Source organism: Monopterus albus, unplaced genomic scaffold, assembly GCF_001952655.1.
Source record: "Monopterus albus unplaced genomic scaffold, M_albus_1.0 scaffold405.1, whole genome shotgun sequence".
NCBI lineage: Eukaryota > Metazoa > Chordata > Actinopteri > Synbranchiformes > Synbranchidae > Monopterus > Monopterus albus.
The window spans coordinates 410941-425959 of NW_018128285.1; the positions used below are offsets into that span (position 1 = coordinate 410941).

Genomic DNA, 15019 nt, shown 5'->3' on the forward strand with positions numbered 1-15019 from the left:
TATTTTGTTTGTTTAAGCTGCACAAACAATTAAGTAAACAAAACACCTGACAAGTCTCAAAAGATTTGAACTCTCACATGAAATGTTAAACTAGTCCTTTAAGGCGTAGCTTAGTTTGCATATTGTAGCATTTTAAAGTAGCCAATAGTGAATGCAACATGCCAGCAAACATCTTTTCAACTAAAATAAACACAGAGAAATAAGACCAATGCTGTGCACAAAATTGCTCACTATTAACTATACAGTGTGTTTGCCATTTTGAAGTGGTGAAAAAAAGTAAATTAAATGAAGTGGGAGGTTACCTTCACACACCAGCAGCACTTTACTTGTAATGGTAAAATTTAGTTAACAATTCCATTATCTCACAGGTTTGAAAAGAATACAGGGCTGTGTTAAAGAGGATGTATAAAAACATTTTGTGGTATCATTTTTTAAAGCAGAGCTGAAGCAAATCAGGTTATGCCCTGCTGCAGCAAAGTCCCTGACAGGTGAAGAAGGAAATCTCAGAGTATTTCAGTGAAGTACTTCCTACAGACATATTTTCATTCAAGAGAAGTAGAAAAGCTGTTGAAGATTCTATGCGTGGCAGCATTTTTATAGGAAATGTAGCTCTACTGCAAAGAAAAAAAAACAAGGTTCTTTTAGCTCTGTTCCTACATCTATACATCTTCATAATCACTTTTCCTAGCCTGATGCCATTTGACAATTTGATAATTAGAACATACCGACAGTGAAGAAGATTTGCATTTTGAATGCAGCCAATTTACTTTCACCATCAAGCTGTGGCAACGAACAGTACCTGATAATTACCTTCCAACCTGAATCCTGTGATTCACTGCTGATTGGAGTGATCATAACAGCTCAGTTTAATCTCACCTGTGTAACTGCAGGACAATCTTCCCTCAGCACCCCCAGTCATCTGTGTGGCAGAACACGCCTCAGTGCTCTGTGATGGGTGAATGTGCACAAGGTAGTAAACAAAGCATTGACAAATGAGCTTAACCAGAGGAATATGAACCAGATACCCAAAATGCATTAAACAGTCTTATGCATCCCATTTGCCAGATCCTTCTCCTGCCACAAAAATACGACTTGCAGCCATCATCATAATAAGACTCAACAGTCCCAACAAAAACCTTTCTAAAGTCAGGTTATAATTGACAAAATATGATCATTTCACATTGTTTCATCTGAAGGAACAGATGATTAAAATTTATAATAAACATATATAAGTTTTCATATCAGTAACAGCTAAGAAAGTAGTGAGATGTAAACTGCTGGTGATTCACAAAAAAGTCAAGCTGGACATGGGTAGAAACATTAAGTGGAAAAACAAAAATGACCTAGAAAATGGCAGCTCATTGACCTGATAAAAGACAAACCTGCTTCCTAATGTGTAATTAAACCCATCTATCTGGTCTGCTATTTTTAAGAATCTAAAGATGGAAATGTACATGCATTATTTGTGTTTTTGCTGACCAGCAGAGTACAGTGAGGTTGCATGATGCTTTAGTTCCACCTAGTGGTTTTTGTTTTAGAATAATACAGTGAGCACAAAACTAATTTTGTGATGCTAATCCTAGTATCTTGTATACTTTACATAATTCTTTTACTTTATTTCACTGGGGTGATCCATTGCTTTCCAGAGAGCACAAGGTACAAATGTAAAAACAAATAAAACAATTTAATAATATGTGCATCAAGTGTATTAGCCTTGTCTTTTGTGTTTTTGCAATATGAATGTTTTTTGTGAGTGTATTTTTATTGCAATAAAAACAAAATAAAAATTATTACCTGGACAGGGAAGACAAGAAAACAAATGGATGGATACAGAACATTAAAGACTAAAGGGATATAATGTGAATGTCAAATATGCAGGTAGTTTTCTATGTGTTTTTGTGGATGATTGTGTGACAAGAAAAGGGGTGAGGGCTTGTGGCAGAGGCACAATCAGGGAGCTGTTATACTGTTATATTGTAGACTATATCATAATTTAAGGGTTCTTTTCAATAGTCAATAATTAGTTATGGGGGAATTCAGGTAATTTGCTTAAGTAAAGACTGTAATTACGAGACTGTAAAAAATATTCATTTACAAGTAAAAGTGCTTTGAAAATGTTCCTAAAGATTGCGTTTTAATTTCTACAGCGGTGACGTCACGCCTTTACGTACTACGTCAGTGTCATGCGTCTGTGTGTTGTAAACAGTCCTACTCCAGCTAGCCTCCCCAGTGGCAGTTTGTCGAGCTAGCTGACGTGATGTGCCAGCGTTTTATATTTCGCTGTGAACATCTTTCATTCGTTGTTGTAAAGTTTGTCAGTAAACAGTCCAAGTAGCTATCAGATGATGTTATGAATTATTTATTGGGACTTTAAGAGACCGCTTCAAATCGCTCTCTTATCTTGGAGTTTAAGCTAGCTTTAGCTATTTAACTAATTTCTAGGAGAAAGGATAAGGCACAGTATTACTTCAGCTTCTGTATATTTTTAATGCGAAGAGCTCATTCGACTCTGTGCTGAAATGGTGCTCTCCTTGGTGAGCCTTTGTGCCAGGGAGGTGGTGAGTGACCACAGCTCGTCGCCCTGCTGGCTGAGATGTGTACCCAGGGAGCTATTCAGGCCGCTGCTGGAGGCGGCCTTCACCAGCTGCAGACCGCTGGCTGTGGGAGAACTGGCGCAGAGATGGCCTGAACGTACCCTGCGCATTGGAGGACGAAGAAAACGAGGCCAAACTGCGCCAAACCGACTCTGCATACAGGCTCTATTACTTGCAGTTGTCAGAGGGCTCTCGGACCAAAGGTGTGTGTTATTAGTTTTTCTAGAGGGTTTGGATAGGCACTTTCGCAGCAGGCATTGAATAAGGAAAGGATACAGACAATGAAAACAAATCAAGGAGATGCTACACTCCAGAAGAAATATCTGTAAACTCTAAAATGCTTTCTTAAAGTGTGCACTGATTTGGCTTCTCTAAGACTTCCATCTCTTTTCAGTCTTGTCTCATTGATAATCAGTAACATCTTTTTTAGGTGTGCTCTGCAAGTACTGGATCTCTGTGGGCTGCCAGGAGATGATGGAGGAATGGGAGACTCAATGGGAGGCTGGTCTCTCACTGTGGCTCTTTGCTCTATGGTTGTTCAGGCTAGGGCTGCAGGACAGAGGGCACAGAGGAAAGACAGAGAGCGAGAGAGAAAAAGGTTCTCAGCTCTGGAGAGACAAAAAGATTTAAAGAGAGAGAGGGGACAGTTGAAGAGGGAGAAGGAACCAAATGGTGATGAGGCAAGCAATGACACATTGGTGGGGGTTCTGGGTGAAGAGGAGCTGATTAAAGGAGTCAGGAGGAGGATGGAGATACAGAGGAAAAAAGAGAGTGCACTGACAGGTGTTGCAGACACAACAAAAGAAAATGAGGAAAATGATTTAAGAAGTAATGTGTTGGTCCATGTGAGAGCTGATCTCTTTGTCAATGCACGATCTTGGGAGCGTGTTCACATGGCTCTCAGCACATCAGGTCCCCTCAAGCTTCAGTGCAGATACCTTCGTGTGGAGGAGATATCTGTATCAATTATCAAAAGTCTGCTGGACCTCCTACCTCGTCAAGGTCTCCTTGGCATCGATGTCCGCTACAGCAGTCTCCGGGTGGCTGGCTTGGCCGAGCTGCTGCCACTTCTCTCCACCTTCCCTGCACTGAACTCCCTTCGGCTACACTATTGTAATTTGAATTTTCGCAGAGTCCATCCTGGCCAAGAAGAGGCACTGAAGAACCTGTCACAGGGTCTGGCACAGCTGCATGAACTGCAAAGCCTCAGCCTCACTGCACTGCACCTGCCTGGACAACTCCGTGCGCTGCTCAGGTACTGTATGGCCTGATCCCCCATTATGTGAATGCTGCTGTGCTAACTTTATGCCTACAATTTGAGCCTTGCAGATGTCATTTGGTTTTTGTGAAAGTAAAGTGATTATCTTTAAGTTTTGACAAAACATGCACCTTGGGCAAATAGTGATTGGCTTTTTCTGACACTTTAATGTCAGAAAGTGGTCTCAGTTAATTGAGAAAGCTTAACTGTTTTGTCTTTCTTTGTTATAGCTCACTGCCTAAGCCTCTAGAGATACTGGAGCTGCTGTATTTGAGCCTAAGCCCAGCTGACCTTGCCTACCTGTCCTGCAGCCACCATGCTTCCACACTACAACAGCTGGATCTAAGTGAAAACCATCTGAATGAAAACACCCTGCTGTCTATTTGCCGCCTCCTCTCACAGGCTTCCAGCAGCATGCAGCACCTCTCTCTAAGCGGCTGTGGCCTCACTGACACCCTGCTGGGGGGCTGCCAGGCCCTCAGGACGTTGGCATTGGCCCTGAACCTCCTGCTACCCTCGCTGGGGGGCTGCCAGGTCCTCAGGACGTTGGCATTGGCCCTGAACCCAGTCTCCATGGCTGGCCTCATGGAACTGGTGAGGATGGCTGTGCGAATGCCGTCCCTCCGTCAGTTACTGTACCCTAACCCCCTGGAGGACTACCAGCCAGGGCTTCCTGATCTGCCCTCCAGCTCTCAGCTCTTAGACTGGCCTCTGGATGAAGCCACAGCCATCAGCAGGACCAGCAACCAGCTCAGCCAGGTCCTGATAGAGAGTAGACGCTCTGACCTCTTTCTTACCTGTGACCTGCTCAATTATGATAAAGACTCAGTGGAGTAGAGCAGAAGTCAGGGGAAGAACACTGGTGCTTTACTCACTGACACATAGCAGAGCAATGTCTGTAAGCCTGACAATCACATGAAGGATTTAATTATTTCTATGTTTTTTTTCTTTTATGGATAAAGACCCAATAATCACCAAATCAGCAAGTTTGTTTTTGTTGGCAGCATGCGAAGGATGAGAAGACAGCACTAATTTTAAAGTGCAGAATGAGGGATAAGGTTTGTTCTTCTGGGGATGTGGGAATGTGCAAAGAGAATGTGATAACATAATATGCCATGCTTCAAACTACTTTAATATTTTCATATATTGACTGTACCACTTAAACTATTGGATGTTGGTTAATGCTGGTTTTGTACCAAAAATGAGTCATTACTTTATAGTCACATTACCAGGATACAAAGGTTAATGTACCTCAAAGGTCCCAGCCTGTCTGCTCGTGTGTCTTTCAATCTGCTACTTTCTTTATAGAAGTCATAAAATCTAACATGTTATCAGTGTGCCTACTTCATGTGTACACTGGAAAAACAACAACCAGTCCTGCTGTAGCAGTTAGCAATGGCATTGGTTACCACCAGTGTTTGTTTCTGTTTTGGTCACTTGGTAATGTACTCTTATGATTGTGCTGTTCTATTTTACTTAGCCTGTGTGTTATATAGCAATGTGTCCAGTATCAGTGTACCAGTCACCCTTGTCCTGGATGATAAGTCATAGTAAGTCACAGAAGTAGTGAGTCAAAAAGCCATTTCATTGTTGAGAATAAACACATTTTAAAATGTTTTTAATATGGTTCACCAGGTGTTATTGGGAATGTTACAGACTAAGAGGCATCACCTGTAGTTCTCAACATAAGACTGCTGTTGAATGAAGTAGCGTCACTGTAGGACCTTCGGCCAGTCCTCATTAGAGTAGGTGTGAAAGGGGCACAGATTGACTCGAGTTAGAGGCAAAGAGATGAAACTGGGAAAGTGCATGAGGAAGGGACGGTTTCGCAGGGGAGGCAGAATTATTCCTGTATGACAGGAATGCATTCGATGTTTAATAAACATTCATTTAAACTGTCATTTACATTTAAGCAGAAGTCTGAAATATTACCTGGTGGCCTCCGGACCCTGGCCATGGTGTAAGTCTCTCCTAGACGAAGGATTGGTTGAGAACTACTACACAAACAGACACAGTAATGTAAAAAAAAAAGTACATGTGAAGAGTGTAAACTGATAAGTTCATAACATTCACATACCTGTCATTTAGGGGAAGAAGCACTGTATTTTTGCAACCAGCAGGTGCAACATATTGAGCCTTTCTGTACTTCTGTTTTTGGATGGAGCAGAAATAATTCAGTACATCCACCATGCCAAAGGTTGTTGGCATCCATTTTGCTGTTCCCCTGAGGTACAGATACCTTTTGTGTTCCTAGTGGTATGGAAGGAGCAGAAAGCCAAAGCCAGCCATGCCTAGTTATGCCTAGCCAGCTATGTGCTCCTATTTAGAGGAGTTAAGGTCACAATTAGGGATATGGGAATCAGCAGAGAGCAGAGCTTCACAGAGGGATAGCCTCTTGGTTTTCAGACACCTGCTCTGTCCATTTGAAATGTAATGTAAGAGAGAGAAATGAACCATCTTTGTTACTTTGTACTTGGAGATCCATAGCTCCAACCAACAGTCTGCTCTGTTATGGAGGCTCTTCCAGATGTCAGACTGGTCATGTGGCTCAGAGTCCCAGTTCTCCAACTCAGGCAACAACCACTGCTCAGCCTCATCGACACCTAGTCCTTTTAGCATACACAGCAGTGTTTTCCTATTGATGGAGCAAAATAATACAGACTTTCAGTCATTTTACAAAGCTTTAACTTCTCTTTAAGAAGGCTCTTACACTGCGTATGAAGGCTAGTTGTCATTTATTATTTTAACATTGATTGACTTACTGGAGGCCGAGTCTTTTATAGGCCAGAAGAGTGAGAAGATTTTTCACAAAGTCATAACTGGCAGATTTCAGATCCACCAACAGAATCAACACTTCAACAAGCACTGTCCAATCCAAAGGTAACTGAAAAACACAATAAAAAAAACTGGTTACAAAATCATAATATACTTCTTAAAATGGCAGTGACAGTCTTGATCTTGGACACACAGTACCATGTGCTGTCTCACATATTTGGGCACCAAGTCGAAGATGCCTTGGAAAAGCTTGTATTCTGTAAGAGTCCCTGGCTATGCAGGGTCTGCAGTGCAGCTAGGATTGTAGTTTTGGATGGAGCACTGCAAGTGTTCAGACAGCCCAGCAGTTGTAAGGAAAAGTCCTCTGGAGACAGGGTGCTTGGGATGATCTGCGCACAAAGTCATCAAGAGCTAAACCTTGACCAAAGTCAAAATTGTGCATTATAGCTGATTCATTCATTCTTAATATGTAATAAATCTGACATCTTTAATTGACTACCTTCTGATCAGGGTACAAGTCTTGAAACCAGCTTGCATTTGCAAACTGTTTGAGGAATGCCGGCAGCTCAGGGGTGGGATCCCGTGGTGGAAGCAGTGCTGGGGTCCTTGAATAATGAGGAGTTTGAATTTTGGGTTTTGGTTGCTCATTTGGAGAAATTCTCTCTGGAGGCTATGAGGACAAGTTACATGCAAATGAGAGCTATTGTTCTTATGTCATATGTTCTTGTGTCTTCTATAAAATGCTCTTACCTCTTCATCTTTCTCCACTATACTGGGCTTAATGGGTTTGACTTTCTCAACAGGCTGTGGCTTGTCATTCACTGAGGTCTTTGGTTTAGAGCTTGTCGCTGGAGCCTTTTTCTCCTGCATTTGCAAAGTCAGAACAAAACTTTGCTACCTGACATACCAATTTCTAGACAAGATTGTAAATCCCAGTAAGCAGGGGAAAGCAAATAAAGTCCAAAACAACTGGAAATTCTGCTCTAAATTTCAAATGCCTTTAGCTTATTAAGTTCCAGAGTGCACATAAACAAGTTTTGCTCATGAAACAAACAGTTCTTACCTTCTTTTTCTCCACATCTACAGGTATGTTCAATTTAGATTTGGGGAGAATGTCTTTTTTTAAAATAGGAAAGTTATAGGGCTTGTTGTCACTTGGTTCAGGATTAAATGAAAATATATCTGGGTCAGATGTGTCCTCCAAATCAATCTGACAACACAGGATAATACCATACTGTAGTCCTAAATAAAAAATAAAAAGCAAAAAATATTTAAACAGAACAGCTGTTTATCATTTAGACAATCCTTACAGAAATACAATAAGGTTTTAAAGATTGTAGATGAATATTGTATCACCTGCAAATCCAGGAATTAGTTGGGCCATATTATCATTACCACACCATATTATACACAGCAACTAGCTCCCAAATGTCAGGTAATTACATGATCTCCATTAAAGCTGACCAGGCTTTCAGGCAGACTGACAGACAGGTAGGTAAATGGTCTTATACTTGTAGAGCACTTTTTTATCCATTGCAGCACACTCATAGTGCTTTCACACCATTTGCCTATTCACCCATTTCCCTCTTAAGCAATCACACTTTCACACACTGGTTATATCACCAGGAGCAACTGGGGGTTCAGTGTCTTGCTCAAGGACACTTCAACATGTGGAATGGATAAACCGGGAACTGAAGTGCCAACTTTCCAGTTATGAGACGACACGCTCTATCGCCTGACCAACAGACTCCCCCAGGCAACAGTTACAAGATGCACATTGCAGGTAAGTTAACAAGTTCACAGACAGAGCTGCATGAAAGACACTAAAGCATAAACAATCTGGACTGATGGTGAAACTGGGAACTGTTTGAAAGTATGTGGGTAAGGCCATTATGACTGGAATTAGAGAGAAATTGTGAGAGCCTTTGGCGGCTGGTTGAAAAGTGGCAGGTCTGAAAAGTTCCATGACAGTGCAATGGCCAAAGGATGTGAGGATGAGGTTGACATGGACAGAGGGGCAGACTGGGCAGTAATACTAGGACTAGAGCAGGAATTGTGATGTCAGCATAAGTCAACATATTCTAGAAAGCACTTTAAAAAGCAGGTAAAATAAGTGGATTTAGGAGAAGAAACCTGAATATTATAGGGCAATCCATATATTATTTTCATGTAGCGGTCAAAAGCCTCTTTCTTGGTTTGCTTTGTACTAGGAGGCTTCCCTTTTCTGCACTTTACTGTGCCTTGTAGAAGTGCAGATAAGTCCATGTTTGAGGTCACTAAGCTCTCCTGGAACAAGACAGACAGAGAAGAGATCTGAATATATTTTTCAATGTGCTATTGACATTCATTGTCTCAAATTCTACCATGTCACACACACCTTCTGGCTCCACATGTCTTCAGTCAGTGATTGATTACTGGGGATTTCAGATGATTCCTCTTCCTTGTTTTTGCCTTTCATAGAAGACCTGTTTGCACCAGTAATGCTCATATTATATTAGGTCACTGTACTGGATTATTCTGAGATAAATCAGAATAAGTCTTACTTTCTTTTGCTGACAATTTCTTTATTCTCAGTTATAGGCAAGTTGGGAAGAGGCTCAGGACGATAAGTGTAGCGCAGCTGTGAAAATAAAATGGGATTAAAGAAACATTTTGGTTTAAAACTAAACTCCATCAGTCATACACCCATCAGCCCCACTGCTGGCTCACTAGTTACCAGCTGTTGGTACTTGTGTGGTAGGAAATCTGCACAGTTCATTTTGTACAGGACTCCTCTGATGCCCAGGAACAGTTCTCCTCCAAACCCAGCGTAAGCCAGACACTCAGGCACTGCATTTAACTGGAGCATCCTAAAGGGACACATAAACACTAATCACTGTACATTACTGTATGCTTTTCACATCCGAAGAAGATAATGAGCTCCAACCTGATGAGTTGATTCTCCTCATTCCAAATACACATTGTCCTATCTAAACTGCTGGTGACAAACACATCCAGATCAGGACATACACACAGTCCTGCAAGGAAACCAAGCAACTGTCCAGTGACTCACATACACAAACAATGCAACACTATGCCCAGCAAATAATCATGCATTTATCATTTTTATGGAAACAGTTATAAACCTGTGATGTGGTCTAAATGGCCTTCTCTGGACAGCTGACCGGTCTGGCTCTGGATGAGAAGGTGTATCAGGCTATAGGCCCCACTGTTGGGCTCTTGAAAGGTCAGAGCCAGCTGAGGCCCCAGTGCTGCAACATAGACATGAGGCTGGCCACAGTGCAAGCTCACTTGTTGGCTGAGACACTCCTGGATGTAGGGGTGTACTCGCCACACTACTAGTGTCATGTCCTCACCTTGGAGATGGAGGTAAAGTCACTAAGTTATCATGAAGAAGTATACAAAGGAAAATCAGTTACATTGGGAAATACCTGTCGTGAGTAGGTAGCCATCCTTGGGGTACACCTGCATTGTGGTGACTCTTTGACCGCTGTGTGCTGGTGTCCTGTACAAGACGTTCCCATTATTCAGTTTTAGAACACTCACGCAGCCTCCATTTTGGCCAAGTATGATCAAAAATCTGTCCCAAGCACAGAGGTTCAATCACATTTGCTGGCATAAAAAATCTTTTGGCACAAGACAATATTTACTGTACCTTTGAAATGAAAATGTTCACCTGTTCTTGGCATCGTCCAGAGAGGCTTTGTTCCTGTGACTGCACCCTCTTCTCTCTTGCAAGCTCCTCCACTGCTGCAAAGCGCCCTGTGTTTCAACTACATAGCTGTAGACCACCAGGCAGCAGGTTTCCACCGTGGAAAGTGGGGACATGTGAGAGACAGATGCCCCGAGTGGTCTCGTGGCAGACAGGCCCAGGGTCAAGAGGGCAACCCTGGGACAAGAGGACCTATGGACAAGGGACAGGGTCCCCCTCTTAAGTTTTCATCACTGGGACAAGCTTCATATGCTATGGAGCCATCAAGGAAACTTGATGGCTCCATAGCGAGGCAATCCATAATGTGTTGACAAGAAGTAGGACAGCTCATCCATTGTAAATACATCTGTATGGCGTCGCCAGTGTTTCAAAGCTCCGCCTATCGAACCAAACCAGTCAGCTGATTCAATCTGAATGAAGCAGAAGTGGTTATGTCATCGGTCACGTGGTTTTTCCTGATTTGAAGCAAGATCCGGCAAAGTGCTTCAGAAAAATGTCCTTCAGAGTTTGAAGCAAGCTTCGGAGCCTCAGTATCAGAGAGAACATCACCACCTGCCGTTATTATCTCCAGCGATATAATGTTTGCCTGACGGCGAGTGCTACCTTGCTCACCAGCCCTGTCCTCCTGGTTCCTGCTGCTCGCCTTCCTGCTTACCTGCCGTCCTGGTCTTCTCAGCCTCCACTACTCAACCCTGGTTTGGACCACGCATAACCCACTGACTTTGTCCTCTCCACCTGCTTCAGTTCTGGCAATAAAGACTCTTTTGTTTTCCACCTAGCCCTGTGTTTTGCACCCTGAGTCCTCCTTCTCTCTCTCTCACCCCCTGGTGAGGGACACCCCACTGTAACAGCCCTGACATCTGTAGTTATGAAGTTCCCATTATGTTTAGTATTAACATGCAAACATTTGGTAATTGACACTAAACACAAAGTGCAGGTGAAGCTAATTAAAATGTCAACAGTGCTCAAAGAAATTAAGGGAACACTTAAGTCATAAATTGGATTTTGATGAACAAATTATTCAATTTGAAAACCTTTACTAATATACGTTGTATAATTTGTTCAGAACAAAATGACAACAATGGTCACGGGAAGACCAACTACTACTTGTGACTGCACATATGGTACCGCAGCCATCTTGGGATAACTGGACTACCTGATTGATTGAATAGGTTGTTTGATGCTTTCTGTGCTGATGTTGGTGTGAATGATGCTGATAATACATTTTGCACTATCAGTAGCATTATCACCACCACTGTTAATACCACCATTACTACTACTACTACCACTGCTATTACTACTACGGTCTTAAAACTGATAAAAAAATTTTAAAAAATTGCAGATGCAGTGTGTTGGTTATATATCTGCTCATGAAATATCTTTATTTATATAAGTGTATGTGCAGTACTGCTTTTTAGGACTGCACACCTGAAAGACACCCAGTGACTAGTCTGACTAGTTTGTCTGCATTAACTGTGTTTCTCACGAGTATCTCTGTGGTGGTAGTAAGGGAGGGGCAGGGCATTCCGATTTATCTGTACTTTGGAATATAAAGCAACAATCTTTTCTAGGTGTGGGGCTTCATCACTGGTCTTGAAAAAGCTTTTGTAGCATAGTAATTAATGGTTCTTAGAAATTAAGGTAGAGTACTTTGATTTTATAGTTTCTTCAGAGGCTTTAATCAAAAATCAAAAGCTTCAGATGTTGTAACTATCCTGACTAAGACACTCTCACTAATTGTTGAGAAAGTTTAACAAGTCATGTGAATGAGGAGGAGATGATGATTTCTTACTAATGTTGCACATTACTACAATAACAAAGGGTGTGGAAAGGCTCTCTAATACCACAAAAAGTGGGAAGTGAACACAGTCTTACAAAATATATGCATATAGTAAATGAGGAGCATTGACAAACTCTACAGCCAGACAACAAAATCATACAGTAAACAATCATTCACCTTCTTGCTGCACCTTCAGCTAAATATCATTTCTCATATTGTCAAAAACTAGTTATTACTGTACCTTTGAAATGAAAATGTTCACCTGTTCTTGGCATCGTCCAGAGAGGCTTTGTTCCTGTGACTGCACCCTCTTCTCTCTTGCAAGCTCCTCCACTGCTGCAAAGCGCCCTGTGTTTCAACTACATAGCTGTAGACCACCAGGCAGCAGGCCGGGCCAGGGATCGGCAGATTCTGTGAGTTCTCTTCTGTCAAATGGTTCTCCTGCTGCCAGGGCCCCAGGCCTCTCGCCTTCCCCTCTTGCATCAAAGTGACTGGATTAGTGAGGGCGTTGGCTTGGAGCACTGTACCCGCCTCAGTTAAGGCCAGCAGGATCTCTTTGTGCAGGCAGTAGTCAGCGTGCAAAATCCTCTGCTGTGCCTTGAGGGAAGTCAACACTGCTCCTGTTTCTGCAGCCACCAGAGTGATATCACTATCTCCACTAACACAGAGCACTCTTACAGGGTAAGGAGCAGGGAAGGGGGAGACCAGGATTTGTCTCAATGGGGCTCTTTCATCCCCTTTGAGTTTACAGTGGAGGCTGTACATGTTTCTTATGCTCCAGAAGTCCACTCCATGGCGAGAGAAGGAAAAGAAGGTATCACCCTTTCTAGTGCCTCCTATGTACAACGGAGGCTCTTTCTGCTCTGTGTGCATGCAATTGACCATATCACCGTCCTCCACATTCCAGCAACGGATCGTACAATCCAGAGAGGATGATAAAAGCATGTGGAATTCAGAGCAGTAGAACAGTGAGTTCACCATACCTGGACACAAAGAAAGAAACAAAAAGCAGATAAATTCAACAAGGAGTCCAATCATAAAGACGGGCTGACTTGAAATATAGAGTCCTTCAGTCATAAATTTACCATTATTTCCTAAAAAACCTCACGTAGCACCCAGTCTGAACCCCATACTCTAATGCACAGATCTTGAGATGCAATGATTAAACATTCCAGTTGAGAGCAGTATGCCATTGCAGTGATATCACTGTAAAACACAACAGTATTTTGCTCAAAAATTCATATTCAAATTTCAATACAGACACTCTAAAAAATGTCAGCCTAGGTAAAGTACACCACTGAACCTAGTGTACTGTAATTCATTGTTAACAGCAGTGCCAAAAATGCTCACATTCAGATTTAGAGAGTTGTTTCTAAATTTTGTCCTTTCTATTGATGAATATTAGAAACATATCTGAATAGAACGCAGTCCAGTACAACACCATGACTACGACCTCAGTTCTACAACACTTTACACACTTTCACTGTCAACAAAAACTGAACATTATAAACTTTGTACCTTTGTAAGAGTGTCAGAACCTTGGACATTATAGGCATAATAAAAATAGAATTTCAAAGCAGGACTACATAAGACTGTACTGTTGTGCCTAATGAAGTGGCCACTGAGTGTATAGTACATGCATCCATACATACCATGAGCAGAGATCCTTTCTATGATCCAAAACCTTCTCGTCATCAAGGTTGACCACTGTCACGACGTGCTCACATGCAGCAAAGGCTCTGTGGGGCCTATCAGACTGTGGGGGTGCCAGTGCCATGTGTGTGAGTGTGCTGTGCTGCAGCCCCTCCTGTATCTTCAACTTACACCTCATGAGCATCACCGACCAAATACACACATTCCCCACACCTGCTCTGTGGAGTGCTCTGCAGGCTGACAGACATGTATGTCCAGGGCATCAGCAGCAGAATCCAAGGGGCGTAACTCCCTGTCCAGAAGTTTGAAGATGGCACCAGGGCCCCAACCGACCACCCAGCCAGAGATCTTTGTACAGGTCAAGCCCATGAAAGGCAAGTGTACTAAGGAAGTCTGCATGTGGCCATCAGCTCGATATATGCAGACTGTATTGTCTGAGTGGAGGCTGATAACTGCTGCAGCAGCCTCAGAATACATCATAAAACGCACGGGGCTGTCACAGAAAAAATGCTGTATACAGTGGAGACCATGAGTAGACACATGCTCCTTGCTCTCACAGCGTATTACCTAGAGACAGACAAAGCGAGGGCATACATTATACGGTGTACACAACATGTCAGCAGCCATTTCTCATATTGTCAAAAACTAGTTATATCAGTTTGATAGTTTCATGGGTATCAGTCTAAAATGGCCTAAGATAAACTTATGTTTACCTTCCATTAAATAATGATTATGTATCCCGGATACCGCAGTAGCAGGACTGTAATCCACAAAATTAGAAGTTAATAGAACTAAAAACATTCAAGTGAGCTAGAAAGTGTGCTAAAAGTTAACTGATCTCCCAATCCTGTCGGATTGCTAAGCAACGGGTTTCTCGACTCCATGGCTGCAGGTCGCACAACCTTGACTCCAAGCAGAAAAATTGTTGCGCTTTTCTCAGCACACAGCCGTAGTTACGCCGGGTAACGTCCTATTGTTTACTGTTTACAGTACCGGACATTTTTATTCTAATAAATAAAACATTCTTGGCAGAATTTACTTTTATACGCTCATTAAAAACCATGCTCAGTATAAAAGATGGAGCATCCACTGTCGGTTTCAAATTCTGATTGTACAAGATTGTAGTGTGGGTATTTCCAATTTATGCAGTCTATGAAACGCAAGAAAGGGGAAAGGAGGGTAAATAAATAAATAAATTGATTACCAATAATAAGTCTAGCTGTTTACAATCTTTCTGCTAAGCTAAG

At 42.2% G+C, this 15019-nt stretch overlaps 2 protein-coding genes across 9 annotated transcripts; one reads left to right on the forward strand and one right to left on the reverse strand.

Moving 5' to 3' along the window:
* The first annotated feature begins 2197 nt into the window (after window positions 1–2197).
* Window positions 2198–5211, forward strand: LOC109951765 (leucine-rich repeat-containing protein 14). 2 transcript variants are annotated; one of them, XM_020586441.1, is made up of 4 exons: window positions 2199–2797; window positions 3025–3849; window positions 4083–4317; window positions 4357–5211. In XM_020586441.1, the coding sequence occupies exons 1-4, from the start codon at window positions 2520–2522 to the stop codon at window positions 4687–4689; spliced, it is 1671 nt and encodes a 556-aa protein (XP_020442097.1). In that variant the 5' UTR covers window positions 2199–2519; the 3' UTR covers window positions 4690–5211. The 2 variants fall into 2 exon arrangements, with proteins under 2 accessions (XP_020442096.1, XP_020442097.1); XM_020586440.1 differs by having other exon boundaries at window positions 2198–2797; window positions 4083–5211.
* Window positions 5212–5309: 98 nt separating this feature from the next.
* On the reverse strand, window positions 5310–15000 carry wdr97 (WD repeat domain 97). Of its 7 annotated transcripts, XM_020586434.1 has the most exons (17): window positions 13772–15000; window positions 12382–13102; window positions 10059–10207; window positions 9753–9983; window positions 9554–9644; window positions 9344–9476; window positions 9171–9247; window positions 9005–9092; window positions 8761–8913; window positions 7691–7837; window positions 7378–7491; window positions 7127–7297; window positions 6841–7016; window positions 6615–6736; window positions 5930–6487; window positions 5785–5849; window positions 5310–5701 (listed from the first exon to the last, which is right to left on the reverse strand). In XM_020586434.1, exons 1-14 carry the CDS (start codon window positions 13812–13814, stop codon window positions 6700–6702), a joined length of 2331 nt encoding a protein of 776 aa, XP_020442090.1. In that variant the 5' UTR covers window positions 13815–15000; the 3' UTR covers window positions 5310–5701; window positions 5785–5849; window positions 5930–6487; window positions 6615–6699. The 7 variants fall into 7 exon arrangements, with proteins under 7 accessions (XP_020442090.1, XP_020442091.1, XP_020442089.1 ...); XM_020586435.1 differs by having other exon boundaries at window positions 5310–6171; window positions 6319–6487; XM_020586433.1 differs by having other exon boundaries at window positions 5310–5849.
* Between the last annotated feature and the right edge of the window lie 19 nt (window positions 15001–15019).

Excerpts from the sequence above, each read along its gene's own strand:
- LOC109951765 (XM_020586440.1), top strand. The coding sequence starts at position 2,520 with ATGGTGCTCTCCTTGGTGAGCCTTTGTGCCAGGGAGGTGGTGAGTGAC. Across the intron at positions 2,798-3,024 it reads AGAGGGCTCTCGGACCAAAG|GTGTGCTCTGCAAGTACTGG; the intron begins GTGTGTGTTATT and ends CATCTTTTTTAG. Across the intron at positions 3,850-4,082 it reads CAACTCCGTGCGCTGCTCAG|CTCACTGCCTAAGCCTCTAG; the intron begins GTACTGTATGGC and ends TCTTTGTTATAG.
- wdr97 (XM_020586435.1), bottom strand. The coding sequence starts at position 13,814 with ATGACGAGAAGGTTTTGGATCATAGAAAGGATCTCTGCTCATG. Across the intron at positions 9,093-9,170 it reads GAAATTGTCAGCAAAAGAAA|GTCTTCTATGAAAGGCAAAA; the intron begins GTAAGACTTATT and ends TGGTGCAAACAG. Across the intron at positions 8,914-9,004 it reads AAGACATGTGGAGCCAGAAG|GAGAGCTTAGTGACCTCAAA; the intron begins GTGTGTGTGACA and ends GTCTTGTTCCAG.